At 41.9% G+C, this 22046-nt stretch overlaps 3 protein-coding genes across 5 annotated transcripts in view; 1 reads left to right on the top strand and 2 right to left on the bottom strand.

Annotated features, from left to right (window-relative positions):
* ndst1b (N-deacetylase/N-sulfotransferase (heparan glucosaminyl) 1b) overlaps positions 1 to 10312 on the bottom strand; it is a 61030-nt gene extending 50718 nt beyond the window's left edge. The window contains exon 1 of one of the 3 annotated variants that reach the window (XM_031571362.2): positions 10061 to 10312. The gene's annotated coding sequence lies outside the window, so the exon portion shown is untranslated. Of the gene's footprint in view, positions 1 to 9861; positions 10023 to 10060 lie in introns of those variants that run through there. The other 2 variants (XM_012832523.3, XM_031571363.2) reach the window with 2 other exon arrangements.
* Positions 10313 to 14375: 4063 nt separating this feature from the next.
* Positions 14376 to 19163, top strand: rbm22 (RNA binding motif protein 22). The gene is made up of 11 exons (XM_012832519.3): positions 14376 to 14503; positions 14827 to 14880; positions 14970 to 14999; positions 15434 to 15566; positions 15655 to 15755; positions 16042 to 16214; positions 16426 to 16626; positions 17036 to 17200; positions 17497 to 17585; positions 17832 to 17963; positions 18229 to 19163. Exons 1-11 carry the CDS (start codon positions 14450 to 14452, stop codon positions 18381 to 18383), a joined length of 1287 nt encoding a protein of 428 aa, XP_012687973.1. The 5' UTR covers positions 14376 to 14449; the 3' UTR covers positions 18384 to 19163.
* Positions 19164 to 19522: 359 nt separating this feature from the next.
* LOC105904589 (myozenin-2) lies at positions 19523 to 21832 on the bottom strand. Its single transcript, XM_042708372.1, has 4 exons — positions 21757 to 21832; positions 21085 to 21236; positions 20702 to 20858; positions 19523 to 20549 (listed from the first exon to the last, which is right to left on the bottom strand). The coding sequence occupies exons 1-4, from the start codon at positions 21830 to 21832 to the stop codon at positions 20311 to 20313; spliced, it is 624 nt and encodes a 207-aa protein (XP_042564306.1). The 3' UTR covers positions 19523 to 20310.
* Positions 21833 to 22046: the final 214 nt, after the last annotated feature.

Below are 22046 nucleotides of genomic sequence, written 5' to 3'. Positions count from 1 at the left end.
AAAACAGAGCTTAGAGGAGAATAATAATGCTCTTTTCATCATAATGGAAGCTGGGACGATAACCTTAGCTATGGAATGGCTGATTCTGATTCAGTTGTTTGGAGAGCGCCCCCATTCTTCAGCGTCCCCTCTGAGCTCAAAAGCGAATGAAAAGATCGCTATTAAATCTCTCCAGAGCATCTTGGGGAGCTTACCAGACGTGCGTGCATTGATAAATAGCAGAGATGTATGTTCACAAATTCATTATTTATTTGGGAGCACAAACGCGTTCACAGCTCATCACCGCCTGCGCACGCTGAAGTGTTAACCAATCTCTATGCATGGCCTCGAGTCGGAAGGAATAATATTCTTGATACCAAAAGAGGAGGATAAGCACTCGGTCTCTAACGATAAGACCGCTCTTCAGAGCAAACTCCAGAGCCTCAACAGGGTTGTGGTCATTCATCTTACCCAGAGTGCTTCAATGGGGGTTATTAAAAGTTAACTCGACTGTGGCAACACAGTCTAATCCCTGTACCTTCATCTTTGTGTGTCAGCTCCAAGACATTGGTTCACTTCTTGTCTGGGGAGCGAGACCACATTGCTATATCAGACACCAGGGGTACAAGTGCTAACAAGTGCATGTAATCACGTAGCTTAAAAATGTACCCAAGCTTTCCGCATGATTGGTTGGCCTAGCTGTTACGGGCTGTTCCTCACCTGTAAATCCCGGTCCAATACCTAAGGCAGGAAAACATTTTTCTTTTCTTTTTTTCCTGCCTCATTCACTCTTTTACCCCAAACAAATACCGACAACAAAGGAAGAGAGAAGTCAAACATGAACGCCCAGCACTGTTTCACGTCGGATGTGCCTGTGGGTGCAGGCCAGTGGAAACTAGAACAACAAAGGCAGACACTTAGAAATTCAGAAGGGGGTGCAGGGACAGTCCTCACGTCAGCAATTCTGCTGCAGCACAAAGGAGAGATCAAGGTGGGGGTAAACTATCGACTCCACAGCCATGTCTTATTTTGATAAGAGAGGGATTTCTATGGTACTGCTTGCACACAGCCCTGCGAAACAGCTAAGGCGTGTGTGATACAAGGCAGCTCTGCACGCTCATTCAGCTGGAAGGCAGGCATGTGGGAACAGAGGAGCTCATCAACCTGCTGTTTGCATCAACACAAAGTCTCCGGAGAGGCAGATAAAAATAATTAGGTACTGTTAATGAACAAGTGGTGTGTGTGTGTGTGTGTGTGTGTGTGTGTGTGTGTGTGTGTGTGTGTGTGTGTTTGTATGAGCAAAGCAGGAGCAGCAGAGTGGAAGGGTGAGGATCTTCCTGGAGAACTCATTTCCTGAGGGACATGTATTGCATGGGGCGAATAGAGCAAAACTAAATTTTAAACGACTTTAATCTGAAGATTACGAGATTGAGCTCCAACTTGTTTTGGGTGTTTACTGGAGAGGAGAGTGGGGGTGGAGATCGTAAGCCCAAGGTCATGGGCTTCAGCACAGGGCACAGGAATGACATCAAGAGGAAAGAGTTCCGTGCTCAGGAGGCTGCTGGACTTGAACTGCTTGCAATCACGTCGTCTCTACAGCATGCCATCGCAACTCTCCATGACAACCCAACCCAACCTTAGATCCCCCCCACAAAACAACACAGGCAAGTGAGAAAAGCTTTTCTGCCACTGTTCTTGACATTTGAACCGAATTCAATTCTACAGCCAAAGTAATCAAACAACTTCAACTACATGAAAAAGGAGGAGGAACTCCCAACCAGAAACGACAATAAAAATAAGATTAAAAAAAAAAAAACACTGATAGCAAAGCAAAAGGCTCTGATCCAATATCAGTCTTGTGAAAACAACAACCACAACCCCAACCATATTCAATTAGAAAGTGAAAAGAATCGAATCCATCTTCGCCAAAGGCACGATGACTTTCCTTCACTTCCTATTGCTTGTGCCTGTTACTAGTACAACCGAGGACAATGAGGCAACTTCTACAGGCAGAAGAAAAAAGACTTAAGAGAAGTATGCCCAACTGGATTGATTCATTACAATGTACAACAGAGCGATTGTGAAGTGATACAATACAAACTAAAGCATGACGAATTCTTCCACTGTTCCTCTGACAACAGAAATAGTACACAGTGACAAAGCGCGGTATTCAGAGCGGCGTCTGCCTCCTGTAGCTAATGCCCGCCTAACGCCTCACTGGCTTATCATCGCAGCTGTAAACGGAGACCGTGCCAGTGGACTCTAGCTGCTTGTTAAAACGCAAGTCTACGGCTGCTCTTCCTACACATTCCGATCGGGAAAGCCAGCATGTCCATGTGAATGGCGACTTCACTGGTAGCCAGGCAGACAACACTGCATTCCAAAGGCAAGTATTTCACCTGGGGCACAGTGAACACAATGATGGGATGGTTTATGAAATGGATACAGTGTCACTGAACAACCGTGAAGGGAAAACCTTGGTGGTGTCGGCTTGAATAGGATGAAACAAAATACTTTTGTGTTAGTCAGCCTGGGCGGTACCTGATACACCATGAACACATTAAAAGAGGGATAAATACGAACGGTTTATAAAATATGAACAGAAAACCCGAGAACGTCTCCTTACTAATCTGGTAGAAGAAACACTACCATGTACTGGCTAGGGTCAGCAGTGCTGCTTATGGTTGTTATATAAAGACTATGCGCAGAACCCATTCTCTGCAGTCAGGAGGCTGGAACGAGCCATGAGGTTCTGAAAAGCAGAACCGAAAGCGAGATTCCCCCACTCTGGAGAACGATCTGATGGGTGAAGATCCATCAGGCTTCACCATCCCGCTAAAAGGTATATCTTGGAGCCATTCCCAGTGTGTACACCCTCATGGCTTTGTTCTGCCACAAAGCCACCGCTATGGCTGACTGCCCACCAGCGCAGAGGACTGCAGACTCATACCTGGCAGCGTGAGGTGTTTGTGTGCCAGGTTTTCCGATAGCGGTGCGGCAACACGCTTTCACCGGCTGCGGAGATTTGTGTAGCGTGACGCCGAGGCAACAGTGATTACAGATGCGGAGGCTAACGCAAATATTGCCCATGCAGGCCACTTGCAGTGCCACTGAGCTGTCTGATGGATTACAGGCTCACATAGAGATTACTGCATTTACGCTATCGCCATGTCATTTTGTGTGGCTAAGCCCACGTGGGGGCATTACAGCAGACAGGTGCATCCGAACCCCTGACACTCCTGTGGATCAGGAGAACTGATACTAGCTTCCATCATGGCAACCACCATGAAACCGGCAGCTGTCATAAAAAGTCATGAAACGTTCATGTCCATCTAAATTGTAATATAAAGATTAAAAAAAAGAACTCGGGCACAGCCACTCCACTAAAAGATTTGGGAAAACAAAGATGGCTTGGACATAGCCAAGATATGTTGTCTTGGTTGACTTATTGACGACTGTAGGTCTTCCCTGATTACTTGCCAACTGCATCAGATTCACGACTGAAAAAGCTGAACATGCTAGTTCCCAAAATGCCACCAGTTCTGACAGGAACAAATCCTTTCAACAGCATTTCGATGACATCCCAGCCATCAAAGGTGTTCCAACTCCGCCAGAATTGAGACTTAACTGTTCTCAGATGTTTTTTGTTTGCTGATCAAATGCCCTCTAATTTTTATTTATTTACTTTTTTATTAGTCATTTCTTTCAGTCTTCTTTTAGCTTCCTTTTTAATCTTGTATTTTCTACGTTCTTTTAACTGTTACAATGCTCTTTTTCTTTTTCTTCCTGTTCTTTTATCTGCTCATTTGTAAAGCAGTTTGAATTTGTGTATGAAATGTGTGTATGAAATTTGCTATACAAATAAACTTGCCTTGCTAAACAGCACTGAGCCGCTTTCCAATTTTGTCTGATAAATTAAATGAATCCATAACATTAAGAACTTTGTACTGGGGAAAGTATCTAGTGGGTTGTTTAAAAGACAACTATTAGTCCCATTTCCCATGAAGTCTCTGTCAATACGAGTTAACTTGTTTATTTAAAATTCTGTTCAGACATCATGGCCTCTCAGCATAGCGAACATACACAAAATACACTTCACTGTCATTAAATACTATGCCTGCAGGAAACCGCAAATCTGATCAAATAAAATAAAAAAAACACAGAACTTGACCCCGAAGTCTGCCAACCAACTGAGGACTCTGCACTCATTTACGAGACCCTGTTTAATGATTTGCTCAAGCTACTGGGTCTCTAGATAGACGTGACCTCATACCCTCACAACACGCTCCAGCGTGAAGCTAGGGGCATGGGGCAATGTGCAGCAAAGCCCATGAAATGGCACTGATGTCAAAAATGAAAACATTAAAAGGAGCACCCAAAAAAAAAACTCAGACCCTCTTTACACATCCGCATCCCACCATCGGCCCGCATGGAATCTTAGTTGCCCAACTACGAACACACGCACACATGCATGCATACAGACATTACACACGGCCATGACCAAATATCACTCATGTACCCTAATAACGTAGCGAATCTTCACTGCGTGCCAAAAACATAAGAACCCAGCTGCCGATCTACTCCTTCTCAAATGACAAGGGGTTGATACTTGGGCGAGTCGAACACAAACATCCTTGTGTTGACGGAGAGGCAAAGTGACAGCTTGCTCAGTGTCAGTTCTAGCAGGGAAAGGAGGAGAGAAATCTCAGAGGCCGCAGCCAGGCAGAATTTGGCAGTGCCCCTGCAAAGAAGACAAATTGTGATGCAGTCCCCCGATTTGGCACGCCGCTCCTGGAGATTAATTACTCTTTCCTCTGTGTCTAGCAAAATGAGAGCCTTTGGGGGGAGCATGGAGTGGCCTGGTCGTAGACGAGCTCGGCTAGGGGCACTATCTCCACTGCTGGCACCTCGGCGTCAGGGATGCACCAACAACATGCCCTCACCAGGAGAGTGCCATGCCATGCCATGCCATGCCATGCCATGCAAAGTGAGGTAGAATAGCTGCTGTGGCATGTTGGGGATCGAGTGAAAAGCCGCCCCTACTGACCTCTCCGTGAGGTGAGGAAGCGAGAGAACAAGGGCTGTGAAGTGGAAAATGTGTGACCATCCCAGCGTAGATAATAAGGTGGGACTTACAGGGGGACCAAACTCGGCCGAGATGCCACGGCTTTTGTTGCCGTCCTTGTGTGGGACTCAAGGATTCTGGGCAGCGTGCCATCTCAAGACATTTGAGGCCACATTTGTCTGAGACAAAATACCTGGGTTTTTGGGGTTTTGCTTTCCTGGTGCACTTCCCACGTGTGAGTTCAACAAAGCATTTTGTTATCACACATTCAAACATGTTTAAGCACTAAAGACTCTCACAGTCTCTGTCTTTGCCCATTCTTGCACCTCTGATAGCTTTGTTTTGTCTCTGCGTCAGCCTAAGTGTTTAGGCCATCCCTTTGCACTGCAATATGGGAGCAAGGAATCAATGGCTGGCATCAGTCTGTGAAGCCTACAGCTGTTGAAGATTATCAAGCAATCATCAGCATGTTTCAAAGCACATGAATAAATCAGAGATATGGCCTAATGATTGCTGTGTGGTTGTATAAGAAGGCTATGGTATAGACAGAAAAGGCATCTTGCAAGGCATTAACAGATTACTGTGCAAAAACAGCTGGTCTTTTCCCACAAAGGACACATTACATAGGCTAGGTCATACTGCAAAAGAGGGTTATTCAGACTTAATTTGAAACATTTGAAAGATCTTAGGGATGGATTTGGGGGAAATCATGCAGGTTTTTCCAACCATTACGACTGAACGGCTGCCACTAATGCGAACACGTGTTTCAGAAAGGCACAACTGACGGCTCATAAAATCACTGCAGTTTGTAACAAATCCAACTTATCTACTTCAAAAAATGACGTCAGTGCCTTGCTCATTTTACACGTCTGAAAATACAGATAACTATCCAGCAGCACTGACTTCTCAGGAAGGGGATAAATAAATGCCTCCTACACAATATTATCCCAATACTTGGGCCACCATCTTTTTGCCAATAAGCAATATGATGTAGCGAATATTGTAACACATAGCATAAGCATAACACATATAGGCTGCAACATCTGTTGCCTAAAGCCAAAGGGTAACAGGCCAATAATCTTGGGCCAAATATAAAATAAGACTGACACATGGTTTCTGCTGTATCGTTGTGTCTGATCACTCATTCACGATCAACCGGAATAAATGAACATGGAGGATTTGCAGGGCAAGGCCACACCCAACAAAAGAAGATTTGAAATGAAAACATTGTGTCTGATAAATACCTAACTTCTTAAATTTCTCATTTCGTGAACCTTCTTCTCCCCGAGACCTTTATCTGTGATTTCATTCCAAGAATAACGGCGCGGTGAAAAATAAAAATGGCTCTGGCAACATAGTGCACTAATCAGTCCCCATTTCCATTTGAAAACTATTAACTTGCAAAATGATTGGCTTTATATCAGTTACTACTTTACAAGACACGAGGCCAAAATAAAAACACCTTTCAGCCACTAGTGTTTGCTGTTAACCGGTCTTGGGGGAAGGGCTCCATTCACTTATAAACTACAGGCCTGTGACCTAGATGTGTCTTAGTATACATCACTGTCCAGCAAGGAGTCGGCAATCTGCAAAACATTCTCCACACAATGACACTTCTAATTGCTAACAAGCAATTAGGCTACGGCTACATCATATCAGCATTTCATGTCAAATACGCAGAGTGGCTTAAGAAAAGGACAAATTAGTCATAATTATTAGCCTTCAAAACGGCAAGGCATTTCATACTCTTACCAACAAAAAAACTCTCCAACTGACTAACAGACGCAGAATACACTTCTCTGCGCTTCATCTACTATAAGCCTGCAATACAAAAACTTCATGAATGTGCTCAACCACAACTGCAATTGTAACCCATCATATGATGTTACTTGTAGTACTTTGTACTTTCCAGTAGAAAACAAGTGTTATTATAACACCACTCCGCTCAAAGTAGACACAAGACATAATGTGAATACCTGTCCTATAGGGATACAAAAGGTTAAGATCTCAGAGTGTGAATGACACTGTGTGTAGGCTGTGCCTTCCTTGTCTGTATCTCACTTGATGCTGAAGTCCAGTGTACTCTCTGCCTAATCCTTTACAACTGATCTCACTTTTCATGTGATTTTACTTTTCCATTCCAATTTCCACTGTTCTTCTGTTTGGCTTTTAGCCTAAGGGAAATGTCTAGTTATGTAAGGCCCTCCATTGCAATCAGTGGGCACCTCAGATGAACCCAACTTCAATCAATATAAAACATTAAAACATAAGTCTAATTCAAGTGAAAAAAAAAAAATATATGAAATTAAACCCTCTCTGGATATTACATCGTGTCAAGCTTGTTTTCAAATGCATTCTTTAAGCTTATGGCTTTACACAGGAAGTGAAAAAATTCTCAAACTGACGTAAGTGGGAGGTCAAAAGAAAAGTCAAGCGGGAATAAAACTATAAGCAAATTCTCTCCCCCCTTTGCTCCGTTCAATTTGCCTGATTGCTTGCAGCAGAATACATGTCTCTCTTGACCCTCGTAAGGAGAGGATCCCATGGTGCAGCACAGCCAGAGCTGAAGAGGGTTAGAGGGTCTTTGGATTGGAGGGTTGGTTAGGTTCAATCCAGCATTAAAAGCGGGTTAACCTGAGAAAGCAGGGCCGTGGCACTTGGTGCTTGAGCGGGAGCCCCCAGTGAGCATCATGTCTGCCACGCAAACAGGCTACAGTTCACCTCCTTCATCTATGGTGGCCCATCTGTATCAATGGATGGCGGGCTTCCATGTCAAGACAAAACAGGTGGTCTATGACTTCTATAAAAAAAAAACTGCCATATCTGACATTTAAGAAAATGAAATAAGGGTATCTAACACAATAACTGGTAAAAAAAAAATGTAATTGTCTACATGTAGCCAAAAGTACAGCTTCAAGTCTGTACTTCTGGATTCATTTAATGCACTGAATGCTTCTGACACCTCATATAGAAATCTGATGCAATGCTCTGCAAAATCAGTTTTTGAGGGGAAGCATGTCTGATTAAATAAAGGCAGCTTTACATAGAGTGAAGCAAGTCCTAGAGCTTCTAACAGCAGAGAATTCACGTCCAAATGTAACCCAGGCCAAAAAGAAAGAGAGAGAGAAAAAAAAAAATCAGGCTGGATAGAGGCCTCCCTTGTTCAGCAGGGGTCAAACACAGGTTTGCTTTTGCATTATTGACACCGTGAAAGTTGTCTGTGCTTTTTGTTATTGAAAAATTCAATATGATATTTATCTTCCTAGCCCAAGGCCACCGTAATTCTGCTGCTGTGCCTTCCTCCCTCATTCGCTTTCTCAAGGAGATTAATGCCAATTTTAAAGGGGACTGTCTCACATCAAAGCTATCTACAAAATCAGACTATCATTATTAAAGAATCTTTCTGAACAATATGTACCTCTAATGCCACATAAGCCCTCTATACAAATCCTTCCAATAAAACACTATTAGTGTCCTCAGCTGCCCAGACTTGTTCCGGGTTGCTTTAATGGTTTTGTATTGAATGTGTCTGTAGAACACCATTTCTCAAAAGAACTCTTATCTGTTAAAACATGTCTAAAAGATCCCCCTTGGCACACAAAAAAACTGGGTGACTTTAGACATAAGTAAACTTTTGTTTTGAAGGCCCACTTGTCTCTCCTGCAACCTCCAGCACTTTCTGGCACTGAGAAAACATCCAGCAATTCCTCCAGCAATAGGCGCAGTGCTTAAATACCATAGCAAAAGTTAAAGAAGCACACCGTTTGTCATTTCATCAGCTGACGCACAAGACAAAGTCAGCGACTTCACAATTATCAACGTTATCGTTAGAGAAAGTCAACCTCACGCTGTGATTTTTGCAAACCTAACTAAATCTGCCGCCATAGTGTAGTAACATACAATATTGAATGAAGATTATCGCTACATTATTTTGAGTCTGGACAATCATTAGAGTGCTTGACATTTTACCTTTTCACAATGCCAAGCCACTGTCGTGTTCGTCAAGTAGATATACCAGATAGTGTCGGTATTTGCATTAAGATAGCTAGACGATATCTATCAGGGTCTTGTTTTAAACACGATAATGATTTACTAACGCTGAGCTGCAAGGTGCGAGAAGTAAATGGGAAAAAAACTTTAAATGAAGATAACGTGGCTCATTTCATTAGCGTCGTTCAATGAGCGGGCAAAACACGAATGTGGTGTAGCATAACCCCTTTTTTGTTCCACGAGAGACAGCACACGTTAATTCTTACTTGTTTAATTGTAGACTGTACTTTTTAGGTGTAACCTTACAAAGGACATGTCTAACTGCCCAAATTGCACCAAACTGGTTAATATTAGTGTATGCAAGGAAGCTAGCTAACCAGCTAGCGATACAAGTTTTCTCGTAGACTATCCCCTTTCATAAGGACATTTCCATACGTTAGCATTTCATGGATCGGTGGGCTTAATAGATACCCTAATGTAACAAGCTGGCCCGTAACGGTATGCGAATAGGTATCCGGTGAAGTCGATTAAAATAGTACAGGCCTAGTACAGCACGATAGCTGTAAGTTATATACGTAGGTACATTTCAGGTGGAAATAGCGTCCCGTTACAATCCCAAGAACTCTCCGCTTTGCAGTTTGTTTGGCTAACTGCTAACTGCATCCTCAAGAGTATGACATGCCACTACCACCATGCCTATCCAACTACCGAACCTAGCTGTTACATGCACGGTAACGATAGTATGCATAACATCTAAGGAACACCTAACCAACTCGCTTGTTAGTTTGCGTCCGTGACTAAGCTGGAAACCAGACCACCAAACTTACCTCACCGTTGTGCGAGACACAAGGACTGTTGCAGAAGCTAGTCAGCTAGCAACCGTTTAACCATGGACCGTACACGCTAACGGTAGCAGGATAACGTTAGCTAGCTGGCTAGCTACAATATATGGCCAGCTAGGTAAAGCCAGAGACATTGGTGAAGCTCTGTCCCCCAATAATACAAATGAAAATTCCTGCTACTCACGCGTTTGGGCTGCTCCGTAAACCTACAGGTTTTCTAGGTGACGCCGGTTGAGGTTAATGGGTAAATCTTCGTGTCGCGGTCCAAGCTTTTGGTTTAACCAGGCTCGGGGCGTCACGGTTTGATGTAGATTGTTCCTACAGGGAAACATGAGAGGACTCGCCTCTCGCACTCCCTAGTACCCGTTACAACCGGGACAAGTCATGTAGGGGACAGGGAATACGGTAGAGGGCGTCCTTTCCCACAAGTAATCAACTTTGCTGGAAACAGATTAATGGAACAATAGCGTTGGGTAGACCGAGTACAGTTGGAACGAGAATAGTTGGAACACCTTAGTTAACTTCTAATCGCAGCAAGCCTGATCTGTGATTTTGCTCTGCAAATGCTTAGTAAACCTCTTTGATGATGGGAGATTTTGAGGACGTGCGCCTCTCCAGCCTGAAGATATCAGCCCAAGTCGTTTTGTATAGTTAAGGTTTTGACGTCACCAACCCCCTTTCACATCTCCTTATATCACAGTTAACCCGAGTTTAGATGATTGTGAACAAATATCTATGCCTTAAAAAACGACACATTTCAAGACTTGGTAGCCTTTAGGGTTTTGGTATATAGACAAACATGCAAAGTGGTCAGGTGTGTTGTTGGAGTACCAATTTTACCTGTGCACTAAAATCTCATTGTCTCAAATGGTGTTTTATTTTTTTACGAAAAAGATTATACAACAAAGATTCTTGAAAAGGTTGTCTTCAATCAAGTTTCTGATTCCCTGGCTCAAAATAATGAATAATAAAAAAAATAATAAAGAGTGGTCATTCTACTGAAAATGTTCTTTTATCTGTGACTGAAGCATTGAGAGGAGCAAAATCCTCTGTTCAGTCATAAGTTCTGATTTTACTATACTTATCAGCAGCCTTTGAAACAGTGAACCATGACATCTTCTTCTCTACGCTGTCCAAACTGGGAATTTGGAACTGGGAATACACACAGTTGGTTTGAATCGTACCTCAGTGGATGTTCATTCAGTGTTTCTTGGCAGGGACAAGTTTTAAAAAAACTCATCACCTCTCCACTGGTGTACCCCAGGGATTGTATTTGGACCCCTCCCATTTTCCATTTAGACCACTTCCTTCAGGTGAGATAATCTGTTCTCATGGGTTCTCCTATTACTGTTATGCTGATGATACTCAACTGTACTTGGATTGGGGATCAACACCTTCAGGTCAATCTTTCAACAACTGAACTCTTTGTTTTCCCAGCCAACCTGGCTATCCCACAAAAAATTTACATTCAGCTTGGTTCATCTTCATTGACTCCAACTAAAACTGCACGAAACTTGGGTGTAATACTTGATGACCAATTTCACTTCTCTGAGCATGTACGTTCTGCCTGCAATTCACCGTCACCATCATCAATCTTCAATGGAAATAAAGAGCCAAATCAGACCAGACAAATTTGGACAGGGATTTTTTGATGATAGCCTTTGTTGAACTTTTCTGTATAAGAGTGTCAGAGTGTGTAAGAGTGTCAATGATTTGTGCATTCTATAGTTTTATGCTTAAGATAGACTACCTTCAAGATACACATGTTTAGTGTTAGTCTTTTTGCTCCTTTAACTATGCACTGGATTCCTGTTTTAAAATGTTAATGTTTACCCTTTTGGCTGCTGCTTTATCTTGATAAATCCCAAGAATGTCTCAGTGGTTAAACATTATATTTAATGTGCCTCGACCTGTGACTGAAGGATCCCCTACAGAGCATGCAATTTCATTATGAAATGTGGAATATTTTCTTACAACTTCTCCCTTTAATTTAATTCAAATTGGATGTCAAAGCAAGACTAAACCTATGGAAGAGGTAGTACGGGAGTCCTGACAGTAGTGTTTTGGAATGAAACTGGGATCAATAAGAACCCGACACATATTCCCAGTCTAGATCATGATAATGATCATTATTATACCATTATGACATGTTATATGATGTGACCATTTGTCAAAAGGCTTTACAGATGTATTCTTCTGTGTCAAAGGTCACAGGTCATATTTGTGTTTTACAACTTTATCAACACAAACTCAAATTTACAGTGAATGCACATCATTTAAATGACTCTAATGACCATTTATTGGGCTCATTAGATATGATTATGGAATCTTGTAATTGTAAATGTGTGCATTATTGACATCTAATTATATCCAAACATACACATTTACTTACATAAAGCTTTTAATTTTCTGTAGTTCAGTTCTTAGTTATTTGAAGAATGTATAAAAAATAATGACAAAAGCATATTAGAGACAAAGGTTTAAATGTTTTAGGTAATGACTACCATGGGTAAATGTGGAAACAGTGTTAACATCCCACAGGTACCACTGCACCCATGTTTCTCTGTAGATCATCAACGTGTGTTTTAAAAAACAGTAGGAAGAGCTTATACCTTCTTTAGAGATGATCTCTAACCTTTCATATCTACCACCTGATCTTCAATCCATGCAGCAAATTGCATGTTCAACTGTTGTGCAAAAAGCTACTAAAATAACTTCTACACTGCAAAACAGGTACCAGCTCCAAAAAGATTTGTAAGACTCTTAATATTAGAACTATGAGCAGGAAGATTGAAACCCTCATTCAACAATTACATTGAAAGCTGACAATATTTTGTGTTAATTAAAGCTATTTGAGTCATGTTATTACCAGTAGTCAAAATAAATCACAATAAAGCAAGCAGACGTAATTTTTTATCAACAGATTCCATTTTCGCTTATATTTATACACGTAATAATTGTAAAAGTGATTAATTGTTCATGAGTGATACATTATTCATAAACATAGTTTTGGGCTTGATCATTTAAAAGTTCATTGCAGATTTGTACAAATCCCTTGGCACATTAATGAGTAACTATTACATATCTCCCTAATTACAGTGCTCTCTTCTTTTTTAAAAGCCTATTATTTTGGATTATTTATACAATTTCATTAAAAATGAAAGAAAAGACAAGAGTTTATAGTGTGATCAAGTCTAATTGTGGGATAATTATTCAGCTACATTTACATTTACGTTTACATTTATTCATTTAGCAGACGCTTTTGTCCAAAGCGACGTACAAGGGAGAGAATAGTCAAGCTACGAGCAATAGAACCTGGTGTAACAATAAATACTACTTTACATAAGAAATATAACAAAATGAAATAAAAAAGAAAAAGAAGTGCAGAAATGTAACTGTTGTGATTGCAAGTTACGCACTAGTCGAAGTGCCAGTTAGGACGGGAAGTGCTCTCTAAGCTATTTGTTTAGTTAATTCGCTGCAGCGTCTTGGTTTTATTCTCAACCTGGAGACGTGTTTATTTCTCCATTATGTTCCTGAACAGAATAAACATCCCACATAGGAGTCAAGGGCGTTGTCATCAGTTATAGCTTCTCCTTCCAAGGGCAAGATACCCTCTGTGGATGCCACTGCATACCCTTGGAAAGAAACATGAAAAGCATAGCTGGAAAAGACCATTGTATTGTCAATCAATAAACATGTTTATTACAATTTGAATGGTTTTGTCCAAAATACTATATATTTTGTGCTCTATAAAATGTTTGTAAAAGGCTTGCCACTTGCCAAGTATGCCAAGTAAGGCTATCCCACCATCTATTGAGATGGCCATCAAAGTATGTTGTACTGTGTGGTCTGTGTTGTTTGGGTTGTAAATGAAGTCAATTGTGTTTAATATGTTAAACCTTTATTGCATTACATTTTAAATACCACTATTGTTTGTTATATTAAGGGGGGGGGGGGAGAGAGAGAGAGAGAGAGAGAAACAGAGCATTCAGCCTTCTGTCACACAAATAAAAAAACTGGCTTACCCCTTGACACCACTTAGATATTAACCTAAATTACTGTGAGTTTCCTGTGTCTGGAGTCTCTAGTGATCTGGAGACCATCCCTAAATGTATTGTTTTTCTTCTGACAGGCAGCAGATGCTCAAGCGTCAAGCCATAGTCTCTGAACTGGACACACCCAAACACAAAGTAATGAGGGATTATGCTCAGTCTGAATACTGCAAGCAATTTTAGTTCACAAACTTTGAATTGCCTTTGAAGTCCTGCGCAAATAGCCTGAGCTACATTACCTGTTTAATTGATCACACAATCAAATTTCTTTTGTGTTTCTGTTCATTCACTGTTTTCTATTATGCTTGTGTTTATCATTTTTTTTTTTCTCACATGGCGATGTGGTCAAATCTTAGATTAAAGATTAAGATTAAAACCACTATGGGTTTGTGTTGCTATCACAGATCCTACCAACCAATTCGTTTTTTTAGCACGGCAATGACACTCTTGGGCCTCCGTCCTTCGCAAACGAAGGAGTCGAACTACGTCACGTCCTGTTTGTCCACCCCTGGCGAAAAATGGCGACGTCTTTAGGAGCTAACACATACAACAGGCAAAACTGGGAAGATGCGGTATGACTTAAATACAGTATTTGACTGTATTTGTTGGGCAGAAAATAAGGGGTGTTAATGAATATGCAAATACTGTAACAAATGTTTGTATTAACTGTGTTAAACCGATCATCATCCTTTACCTGATGAAATGCTGCCATGCCAATGCTAGCTAGTTAGCTAACGTTTTCTATTATCACCTATGATTTTCAAATAATGCACCTAATCGTGGTAGTTTAAACACTCATAATTGAACGAAACTCTTCTCTTTTACGTACTTCGTAAACTGTACGCTGGTCTTCAAGCGTGCTTTTGGTTTATGCCGTGTTTCCCCCTCGTTTTAGGACTTCCCAATTCTCTGCCAAACATGTCTAGGAGAGAATCCTTACATTCGCATGGTATGTACCTTACATTGATACAAAACATCTTGTTGTTAACACACTTTGGGTAACTTAATTGATCATGTTCACTTTTTTCATTCTTGTAGACCAAAGAGAAGTATGGAAAGGAGTGCAAGGTAAGTACAAGGATTTGGTTAAGCTAAATCATTTAAGATTGTAATATTTTTAGTTAGCAGATAGTCCGTTCCTACTAATTTGATGCTGTAAAGAACTGATGTCCACTCAATAAGTATTTACTTGCAAAGTTCTCTATTGAACAAACGTTGAGGTAACACAGGCCGGAAATCAAACGTATCACTTTCAGCATCATCATCATCATCATCATCATTGTTTATTCAGGGAGAAATTGACTGAGCACAGGGCTCAGCATTTACGTAAGACTCACGTATATCCGGTGATATCTAATTTCCAGTGACATCACTCATGAGGTCACATATACATGTACACATTATATGACAGATACCGCTCAGAATATTCTACAGGGCACACCAAGCTTTTCTTCACACCAAGTAACTTCACCTCCATCCACATGTATATTGTGCTTCCTTAGATTTGTGCCCGTCCCTTCACTGTGTTCCGCTGGTGCCCTGGTGTGAGAATGCGCTTCAAGAAGACTGAGGTGTGCCAGACATGCAGCAAAATGAAGAATGTCTGCCAGACTTGCTTGCTGGACCTTGAGTATGGTAAGATGGTTTCCACTGGCAATTTACAAAGCAACTGTTACAAATGTCAAGTTTTCTTACGAGTTCAGTGTTTGAATTCTTCCTCCAGGTCTGCCCATTCAGGTCCGCGACACAGGCCTTTCCGTCAAAGATGACGTGCCAAAGTCAGATGTGAACAAAGAATACTACACTCAGAATATGGAGAGAGAGGTAATTTTTCATTAACCTCTCAAATAAAATGACATTAAAATGGTTAGTGGTCAATTACATGATTCTGTCTAGAATCACAGGTATTCGATATTCAACCATTTTTATCAAAGCAAGATCAGTTGTGTTCTCCATTATTCTGTTAACCAAAAAAAGTTATACTACCAACCCTGTCTGTGTATGGTAAAATAGTGTGGTTATCACCAAAAGTTTTTTTTTCTCAGACATAATGTTGCCATTTCTAGATAAACGGTAGGCTAATCATCAAGTGTTGAATGATGAATGACAGATTGCCGGCACGGATGGGACGAGGGCGGTGGGAGCACTTGGTAAGGCACCGAGCTCCAGTGATATGCTTCTGAAGCTTGCCCGCACCACGCCCTACTACAAGAGGAACAGGCCACACATCTGTTCCTTCTGGGTGAAGGGAGAGTGCAAGAGAGGAGAGGAGTGCCCTTACAGGTACATTAGTAAATATCACCAAATGAATTTAGTAGCTGAAAATATAATGTAATTGACATTTAATTTGTTAAGGTATTGATCTTCTTGAAGTATTTAGTATCCTTGGTGATCTTAATTCGAGCACTTGTCTAAAACCTAATGTGTAGTGTTTCAACGTTGGCTAGTAACCTTGGATTTGAAAGTTTTACCCACCTTTTTCTTTTAACCACAGACATGAGAAACCAACTGATCCAGATGACCCTCTGGCTGACCAGAACATCAAGGACCGTTACTATGGCATCAATGACCCGGTTGCTGACAAACTCTTGATGCGGGCATCTGCCATGCCCAGGCTTGATGCTCCAGAGGACAAGACCATTACCACTCTTTATGTGGGAGGCCTAGGAGATACCATCACTGACTCAGAACTCAGGTGAGATTATTTTGAAAAGAGTCTTCCCACCTCAAAGCTTTTCTCTGGTTACTGTTTTTTTTTTTTTTTTAATTGGATTGTGTTGTATTCCTAATTTTTTCCTAAGTGCGCTGTTCATATAATGGTCACTCTAGTAAAATTGCTTTCATTTTCAACAATGAAAGGGCATAGGGGGCTGGGGAGTGATGGATATATATCTATTTGTGTTCTCCAAAGCACTGTATCAGTAATCAGCATTGCCTTTGTATTCTAGCAATGTACCATTTATTGTTTTGTTGCAATAAAACTGCAGGTTATTTGATGTGGTGAACCTGACTGTCAAAATGTAAATCGGTTTCACTGAATGGGTTCTGGGCTTTTAACCACGTACATTTTATAATGTGCGTTTTTATATTTCCCCCCTGCGCAGGAACCACTTCTACCAGTTTGGGGAGATTCGTACCATCACAGTTGTCCCCAGGCAGCAGTGTGCTTTCATCCAGTTCGCTACGCGCGGGGCGGCTGAGTCAGCGGCTGAGAAGTCCTTCAACAAGCTGATCATCCATGGCCGCAGACTCAACGTCAAGTGGGGCAGGTAAAGATCGGACTTTCATGTTTGTCCTTAAGGAGGACGTGTTCTTTTAGGTTCATGATATATGACGTGTTAGTCACTGGAGTCGGTGCTGCATGTTGTCAGTTTCCTTTTGTTTGTTCTTTGTGTCATTTAGGTTTCCATCAAAAGGTTAAAACTATGACTGCATTGACAAATTCTGGAATATTAGTGTCACATTATATGTCTGACTTAACTCCTGCAGAACCATTCAATGGAAGTTAATGTGTGTGTGTGTGTGTGTGTGTGTGTGTCTGTGTCTGTGTGTCTGTGTGTCCAAGGTCCCAGGGATCTCGTGGAAAGGAGAGAGAAAAAGACGGAGTGGCTGAAGGCGGCATGCGACTGGAACCGGTGCCTGGACTTCCTGGAGGTGAGCAACTCCTAACCAAGAACATGGAAAATGCGTTAACATTAGCATTCTATGCAGAAACTTAGCTCTCCTTTTGTTAAGCGTATAGATTTAGCTGTATACCGAATTAGGTTTATAAATTAGGACCGTGTTACGTATATGCAAACATGTGCATGGATACATGTGGTGATTACAATGAACATATTATACAATTGAAGGACCAGCTTAATGTGATCCTGTTTCTGTTTTCTGTTTTAACCCTTGAAGCATTGCCTCCGCCGCCTGTGTCCGAAGAGGAGGGCCCCGCCAATTACTTCAACCTGGGCCCCAGCAGCGCCCCTACGGTGATGAACATGGGGCTGCCGCCGCCACCGGGGGTCACCATGCCCCCACCTCCAGGTAGGACACCCTCTGCCTGATTACACATGGAATAGGTGGCAGGATAAGTGCTGTGCTGGTAATGGGAGGTGTTGTAATCAACTGTGAAAATGGGAGACTTCATTGGGAGAAGGGAAATTAGCCAACTAATAAAAGAGTTTTTTTTTTTTTTTAAATCTGTGTGTGGTGACCCTGCAAGACAGGCTTTTGTGGAGATTTTCATGCCACAGATTTGAGGGCGTGTAGTACCTACTTGTAATCTGTATCACTCTGCTCTGTTTTGCAGGCTTTGGTCCTCCAATGTTCCACTCTATGGATGGCATGGGTGCTCCTATGCCCCCGCCCATGCCATTAAGGCTTCCCGGTCCGGTGCACTACCCTTCCCAGGATCCTCAGCGCATGGGTGCCCATGCTCATGCAGCTCGCCATGGAGGCACATAGGGACAGTGTACTTAGGAAACACTGCCAAGAACTCTGGCATCAATTTGATTAACGACATCCCTTTACTTATTTTACACGTGTCTTTCCTCCTCCGTTTAGTGTTTTAGTTAATTTTCCTATTTCGGTGGGAAGTGTCTTTATTTCTTTGATCAAAGCAGTGACTCCCTGGTACCCATAAGAGAAGCAAGCTCAAATTTAAATTATCAAATGCGTACATCTTACTCTTGTTTTCTGGGCTTGTTTGTTTGTCGTTTACTCAGAATGTTGAATATGACCATGAACGAATTCCTCTCTAAAATGATTCCTTTTGCCATGATCTAATAGTGTTTGTTCCACTGTGGGGCTTGTCTGAATGCAGAGGGAGGATGTGGATGAAACAAACAGGACCCAGATGGCTTGCGTTTTTTTATTTCTACACATTACAACCAGGCAGCTTTTAAACTCTATATTCAGTCTGTTATGGTAATCTGAGACTTTCTGGAGGTTGGTGAACATTTGGGCTGACTATATAGGATAATTTGGGTGTAGTAATTATTATTGTCCACAAGGCGGAGACAGTGTCACTCTAGTGTAGGATCTCAAAGTTAGAACTGTTTCAGAATAGGGAAATGGATACAGCCGTCACTGCCTGTCCAATTGTAGTCTGTATGTTGTCCTATGTGGATCAATCCAAGCATCATTAAAAACTGTTTTGTGATATGACCATTCATCTGTGTATTGTTTTAACAATTTTGCTAAATGACATCATTGTAACATTTATTAAATCCTTTCATTTTGTGATTTTCTAGTTTTGCTTATTTGTCATGAAAAAGTGATCTGTGTTAAGAATAGAATTATTTTCTTCAAACCACTTAAAAAATGTGCCCGTAACACCGTTCTTAGTTCAGATCTTTCGCGCTTCTATGACTAGAGCTGCCCTTTCTGTGCTCCTAAAACCCAGACAGTACAGTTGCCATTCAGCATTTAGGTAGAAGCTTTAAATCGGCTGCCATGTTGCATTTTGTGCTGTAATCCTCTTCTGAACTCAGCAGGCCAGGTGCAGTCAGTGTCAGTCAGTCACTGGGCGCAGCACAACATCAATCCTCATAGGTCAGCGGACTCGACCGTGTGCTGGGTGACCCAGCCCTGGGGTCTGCGGTTGAAGTTGGGCCGGTCACACATGCGCTCCCAGGTCATGCTGGACTCTGTGTATGCCTGATTGAGCTCGAACCCTGGCAGGGGAAATGTCCTTACACTACCTGCCGTCCCTCCAAAAGGCGTCGGAGCCCTAAGGGAAACAGACAGAAAGCCTTCCCTAGTTACCATCTCAGTGATCCCGATAGCTTTATTGGGTGGGCTTTTATTGAGTGTAAGCAGCCAAAGTCTCAAGGAAAAAAACTGAGAGGATAAGCTGAAAATGATGGTAAGAGGTGTTTTAAACCAGCAGTAGAATGTAATGATTGTATGTGAATAGTGGTCAACTTTTAATAAGGTTGTCATATCATCTCAGTTCTAATGAGTAGGCCCAATGTCAGGTGCAGCCATTAAATCTAATGATCTCGAATCCTTTTTTATGATTGTGAAAAAGTAGTAGAAGTTAACTTGTGGCCAAGCAATATTATCATAGGGTTTCACGCCTTTTTTTGTGAAATATACTGTTTGCTTTGGAATAGTATCGTCTTACAATCCCTGTGCCTTGATTCGAGTAGGTCCTTAAGAGTCTGGCTCGGACTTCACTATTCTGGTCACTGGCTCCTCCAAAGGGTGGCAGAACAACAGCTCCCTGCCTCCCTCTCTCTAGCCACTTCCACGGCCGGATGCACACTTGCCTGCACAGCTTGAGGCGTACTAACCTGTTGAAGCATTTGTAGTTGGCCGGTGTGAGCTTGAATGGCATACTAACCTGTTGAAGCATTTGTAGTTGGCCGGTGTGAGCTTGAATGGCATACTAACCTGTTGAAGCATTTGTAGTTGGCCGGTGTGAGCTTGAATGGCATACTAACCTGTTGAAGCATTTGTAGTTGGCCGGTGTGAGCTTGAATGGCGGCTCGGGGAGGTTGGCGCTGATGGATGCCACCACAGTGTCACAGTCCCTGCGCTCTTGTCGCCACGGTGAGCAGTAGGACTTGGGGATGATGGTGACGTTGAACCTCTCGTGGGGGACCTCGGTTAACGGCCCCGAGTAACCTTCCAGATGGCAAACAAGTAAACGAGCAAGTTGAACCAGTGAGTCTTTTAAAAACGCAGTGTGGAATGGGTTTTTTAAAAGGGAGTTTTCTAGTTGCTAAAAACAAACGTTTGAATATTTCAAACAGCAGAGCTGCAGAGAGTATATTCACCTGGAGCAAGAACACTGGGGTTTCCTTTCCTGGCTACTGTCTGTTTCAGTGTGCTCACCAGACTGTCCTTCCCCGGCTGAGTGGTGCCGATCTGGCTGCTGCAGTTCTCCTTGTCACCATATGGGCCTGTTTTGCTCGGAGCACCATCCTGCTCAGACTGCTATGGAGAGAACCAGTGTCAGTCGGGTTGGTACGTCCCCAAATGCCTTAATGAATCTGTAGAAATCTGTTCATATCTGTTTTAATGGTCTTTACTATTAGTGGGTTTCCCTGAGCTGTTGCTTAGGTGTGACGTTAGAATGAAACACTAGTCTGTAGGGCTTTGACTTTGGATACTGTGCCCTCAGTGTATAAAAAATAGCAGAATGTTAGAACACTCTTACACAAGTCTGTGTGTTTGCGTTTTCCACGGTGAACCTTTCAACCCGCTTCAGCCGCTCGTGAAACATTCTGGAGCCTCTGTTAGACATCAGTTTCAGTTCCTCCATCATTACGTCTTGAGGAATGCTGATCTTCTTCCCTAGGTCAAGTTCCTCTGTAGCACCCACACACATAAACAACGCACTGAGCAAACCATCCAAGGTTATGACACATCTCAAAGAGAATTTGTTTATTGCCATATATTTCATCAGTGTGTATAATAAGGAGAATCTGAAATGAATCATTCTCAGGTTCTGTAAACATGAGTATTCAGTAGCTTAATTAAATTTGACTCTAGGTATTCACACTGCCTGCTGCCTCTGGTGTGAGGTCATTTTTGACTGGGTTGAGGCTCTTGCCTTGTGAGTCATAGCTCCGAATGGTGTTCCCCCAGCTGTGATATTACATTACTGCACCCCTTTCTTAACTTTCCGTTCCCTCACATTTGAACTTTATCAAGCAGTCAGAAGTTCCATTGGTATTAAATATTTTCATTTTCATTGTCGATGAGATGAAATATTGGAGTATTGTCAAGCTAGAGACCGCAACTCATAAATTAAAGTTTCATTTTTAACATTACAATGTTTTTGTCTTTCTTATGTCAGTTATGACGTGGATTGAGTGCAGTGCCATACCTCCTTGAACAGCTGAGCTTGCGTTCAAAATGTTTTGTCTCCTCAGCCTCTCCAGGTCGGGATAAGGAACTGCCATTTTGGCTTTTTTGAGTTAACTCTTCAGTCATGGGCAAAAAGATTTCATTTATTAAAGGGAGTTACTTAATTTCATTTCATTTTAGTAAAGTTACTACTACGTTTCTAAAGTGTGAGCCAATATTGTTGCATTACATGAAAAGCCATTTTTCCTAATGAAAGCGATTCTCTTTCGATTCAAACTGAGATCTGTAATAAGTAGGCAGTCAATAAAT

Source organism: Clupea harengus, chromosome 8, assembly GCF_900700415.2.
Source record: "Clupea harengus chromosome 8, Ch_v2.0.2, whole genome shotgun sequence".
In the NCBI taxonomy this organism is placed as follows: Eukaryota; Metazoa; Chordata; class Actinopteri; order Clupeiformes; family Clupeidae; genus Clupea; species Clupea harengus.
This window is presented reverse-complemented; position numbering and strand designations above follow the sequence as displayed.